We start from the raw sequence: 4,506 nt of genomic DNA, 5'->3' as shown, positions 1-4,506 counted from the left end.
CCACAAAAGGTACAGCCCAAATAGGACCAATAAGGCTGAATTGGGCCCAAGTTGGGCCCACAATGGGTACGGCCCATCTAGGCTCAACACGACTGGACTGGGCCCAAGTTGAGCCCACAGTGAACAGGGCCCAAGCTTGGCCCAGTTCGGCCCACGATGGCCCTTCTTCCCCAAATCCCCACGGACATGAGAAGACCAAGAGGAGAAAGGAAGAAGAAGGAGGAGGCTGATGGCCCGGCCAGTAGCTTGCAGGGGGTGGCGCGGCCGTCGGCAGAGTGGTCATGGCTGGCGGCAGAGTGGCGCGGCGGCTCGGCCGTGAAGAAGAAATCCGAGAATGATCTCGGTTGGGGGCCGAAAGGAAGGAAATCAAGGCTATTGGCATCGGAACAAATAGTAAAGAGAAGAAGCTTACCGGCGGTCAACGGAGGCAGTGGATCCCGGCCGCAGGTGGTTTAGTCCGACGGTCAAGCGGCGGCGCCTTCCGATGAGAAATCCCAGAGGAAGAAGCTCGGAGAAGAAGGCTTGAATCTCGGCGTTTTTGGTGATGGAAATCAGAGGAGGGGAGAGAGAGCTTGTCGGATCTCAAGGTGGTGGCCGGAGGTGAGGAAGGAGGAGGAAAGGGAGAAGAGGGAGGAGAGGCTCGGTGCTGGAACAATCACAAAGGAGGAGGGATTTAAAGGAAGATCCAAACAGCTCACCGCCGCGATTCCCGCGGCGGTTGAGCGAGATCGGCGGCCGCTCAAGCGGCCGCGGGGCAGCCGCGGAACGGCCGCGGCGCCGCTGCTCCCGGTCATGCCGTGGAAGGAGGAGCAGGGGATCGCGATCGCGATCCCCTGTTCTGTTTCCTTTTGGGGGCCTAGGGCTGGAGTCGGCTAGGCCTGCCGACTCCAGTCCATTGAGGCCCTATTCTCACAGTTGGTGCAAGCAGCTTCCCCTCATTTAAATAATTTGGCTAAGCTTAGTTTACTTATTTGACTTCATTTAAGGTTCTTAGGTTAAACAAAAGATGGAGGAGAAGAAATTAAGCAAGGAGATAGATATCTTGTAAAATCCTGTCTATGTTGGAAATGGACTTGTTCAACAGGCGAACCATGTAGGGTTCAGGTCGAGCTTACCCTTAAGGAATAACTAAAATCACTCATGCCCGGGCCTGGCTTCTGGGCCTACTTACTAGGTCCAAGCTCGGTTACTGGAGCTTTGGGCTAGCCCAATCTAAATAAACAGTTGTTCAATTCCTAAATCATGCTTTTTCTATAGCTGGATGGGGACAACGGTAATTTGAAAACTATACAGAGTTGAAAGATGCAGATCATGTAACCATCCTTTTGTAGGTCAAACCCCAATAAAGAATAAAAAATAATATAAAATTTATCTTTCAATGAACGGCCTTTCCTTGGGAGAATATCAAAATTATGAACGTGCTGTCACTTGGCCAATTGTCCTCCAAGTGGGTGCTGAGTGAGATAAGCTTCACTTGGCCATATGTCCCTTGCACTGATAAAGAATACCAAATTATCACGTTCTTGTGCTGCTTGTCGTCGGATCAGGGACAAGAAAATAAATAAATAAAATTTTGATTCTTCCCCTCTCCCTGGGAGAGGGTACTCCCCTCTTTCCTTCTCCCCAGGGAGAGGGAATGGGGAAGGGAAAGCCCGATAAAATCTCATTATGCAATGGAAGCCATCATGCAATCACCTTCCACATGCACAAGCATTAGAGAAAGCCCGATTAGAAGAGTTCTTAGGCAGAAGCTCAGCTTGAGGGAGGTCAGCATGGCTCAGAGGAAAGGTGAGTGGAGTTCATTCAGGAATTTTTGATCCACATTGGAGAGTCCTCATTGTGGTCATATGTATTTTTATCAGGCCATTTGATCTCTTCTTGAGTATGAGCATTTGTTAAAGTTCCTTTTTAACGTTACCTGTTCATTATTTGTCAGTCCGCTCGGCTTGCTAAAGCCCGAAATCCTTAGGACAAGTTCCAGACTCTATGGGCTGAGCCATGCCCGGAAAACAAACCTGTTTAATAAATAAACCAGGCTCGGACATCAGGATTGAAGTCAGCTTGGCCTGAATATTTTTTATTTTTCTTGTATTGTTTGTTTCTATTTGATCTATTTATTTACTTATTTGACAATTGTTGCTGATACATGAACTTAATGGAATGAAGAACATGTTTAGATTGTCAGCAATATTTAATCATTCATATACTTTAGCCAGAAAACCGAGATCCAACTTAAAACCCGAAGCTCGAGTAAGGATTTGGCTTGGACTTGGAAGATAGGTTTGGAGGTCGAGCTATACCGAGCCTGAATCTATATAAATTATGTTGATATGCAGGCAAAGCGAAGCCCAGCCCCATCCACAAACACATCCACATATAACATAAGCACCCATGATGCACAACATGTCACGATTCCTCCAGCACTTTCCATTTCACATTACTACATCATTAAATTCATATTAAGATATGTATTTCTACAATGTATTAGAAAAATCCAATCTTCGAGGAGATGCTCCTAGTTCCGGCGACAAAATTCTACAAGGATCTGCTAAAGAAACCCCTAGCAAGCATGAGCCAAGCCACTTGCCTCTTCCTAAAGTAGAACTTGTAGATAAGATGCTTAAGTTAGATATGAAATCGAACGACAAAGGTAAAAGTTCAACTACAACAAAGGAGCTTCATATCGTCGATCTGTCAGATGGAACTAAATGGATAATCGATGACAAGATTGTAGTCGATCTACTCAAAAAGTACAAGTCTGCACCTGATCAGAAGACGAAAGATGAAATTGTAAAACTTCTTGAGGTCAGCCAAAAGAGAAATTACATTGGTTTACACAAGCTATAAAATATTTCTCATCCTCCTTTATTTTATCCTGTTTTATGTTTATCTAACATTTATTTATTTGCATGTCTCGCTTGCAGTCAAGGGTTGCTTCGTTGAGCACCAAAGTCAAGGCCGGCCAATCCCATAAGATTTGCCAAGTATCAAAGGACACAGCAGGAGCTGGTTTGGATGGAAATCGTTTGGACTCCGACAAGCCCACTCATGGAGGCTTGCCTGCGAAAAATCAAAAATATCAAGAGAGCAAGATAATCAAGGACCTTCAAAATTTGAAACTCGACAATGATAACAAGGCTAGCAAGAAAAAAGAAGTGGATAGATCCAAAAAGAAATAAATGATTCGATAAATAAAGTTTTGAGGACTTCAAAGATTTGTGGCTTGCAGTGATTGTGTAGCATGATAAGACCCCAACTTTTGAGAATCTTGTGGCAAGTAGAAGCTTGATGTTATCACATATAATAAGACTATGTGGTCTTTATCTTAGAAGTTTGGCTTAACTGTTTATATATGGTAGGTTTGTGAAAATTAAATTATATGCTTTGGTGAATTTTGCAGGGTGGAAATGGCCTGACTTTGCACGCTGTGAATATCTTAGATTACTAATAGAGGATAGCAGAACGAAGTGCTACTTTGGAATTATCAAGGAAGTTTTAAGGAGAATTTTTTTTGAAAAATCCAAACAAACTATGTGGAATATAGGCTCACTTGCAATATATGGAATGCCAATTACAAGAAGAAAAACAAAATCAAGCTTAGAGCAAAATTGATATAGACAAGAAAACTAAACCAAATAATCTAAAATTCTATTTTAGTGGGCAAATGAGGAAATATTAGTATTATCAGTAAGATATGGAGCTTGTCAGTTAAGGAGGGAGAAAACATAAAAAAAGGGGCCTTTTGGCTCTTCGTTTTTTATAAAAAAAAATTAGTTAACGTTTTCAATGCTCATCAGAGTAAGATATCTTTTTTAATCTCCAATTTTTATGTCAGCTGATTTTTTTTTCCTAGATAAATAGTTGCTGAGCAATTTTTCCTAATATTCTGAATATAATTACAAATGGCCAATAATCTTAGCTAGGTGGATTAGGAAGCATCTTAATTGCAATGCGTGAAGCCATTTTTTATTTACATGGAGTATAGATGCGTGTGCCAGCTCCCCAAATCTTAGTATCTCTCCCAAACAGAAATAAACCCTGCAGTAAGGAATACCTGGTGGAAAATTTTGAAGTAATATTTATTAAGAAAATGTAGAACCCTCACGGAGTCCAAAATAATACTCAAATCTTTTCCTGTCGTGCATTATACGTTCAAATAAAATTAGATGGGAGAAACAATATGCTTCTATTTATTAAATTTGCTCTCTTGACAAAGATGACCTTATGAATTTGTTATATGAAAATTGCCTTCAAGCCGAATCTCGTAGCAAAAATCTTTAATCCCATGGATTTGCATGGGAGGCAAATCCATGATGTATGTACTGAGGCCATTTGCCCATTCTGAATCTGGACATCACGGTACTTTGACGCGCTTGCAGTTATAACTCATTGTTAAAAATGTCAAGAAAAGGGACACTCCAGTTCCCTACTTCATCTCTTTGAACATGAAATCCTGCTCTTGGAAAATGGCAATTTTGCACCAGATTGATTCAATTGTACTTCTGT

General features: G+C 42.0%; 1 protein-coding gene across 1 annotated transcript; it reads left to right on the top strand.

The window, feature by feature from the left end:
* The first annotated feature begins 1,624 nt into the window (after positions 1–1,624).
* Positions 1,625–3,331, top strand: LOC113462015. Its single transcript, XM_039131882.1, has 3 exons — positions 1,625–1,788; positions 2,489–2,805; positions 2,925–3,331. The coding sequence occupies exons 1-3, from the start codon at positions 1,674–1,676 to the stop codon at positions 3,177–3,179; spliced, it is 687 nt and encodes a 228-aa protein (XP_038987810.1). The 5' UTR covers positions 1,625–1,673; the 3' UTR covers positions 3,180–3,331.
* Positions 3,332–4,506: the final 1,175 nt, after the last annotated feature.

This window comes from Phoenix dactylifera, chromosome 11 (assembly GCF_009389715.1).
Source record: "Phoenix dactylifera cultivar Barhee BC4 chromosome 11, palm_55x_up_171113_PBpolish2nd_filt_p, whole genome shotgun sequence".
Classification (NCBI taxonomy): domain Eukaryota; kingdom Viridiplantae; phylum Streptophyta; class Magnoliopsida; order Arecales; family Arecaceae; genus Phoenix; species Phoenix dactylifera.
Note: the sequence above shows the minus strand (reverse complement) of the source record. Positions and strands in the feature narration are given on the sequence as shown.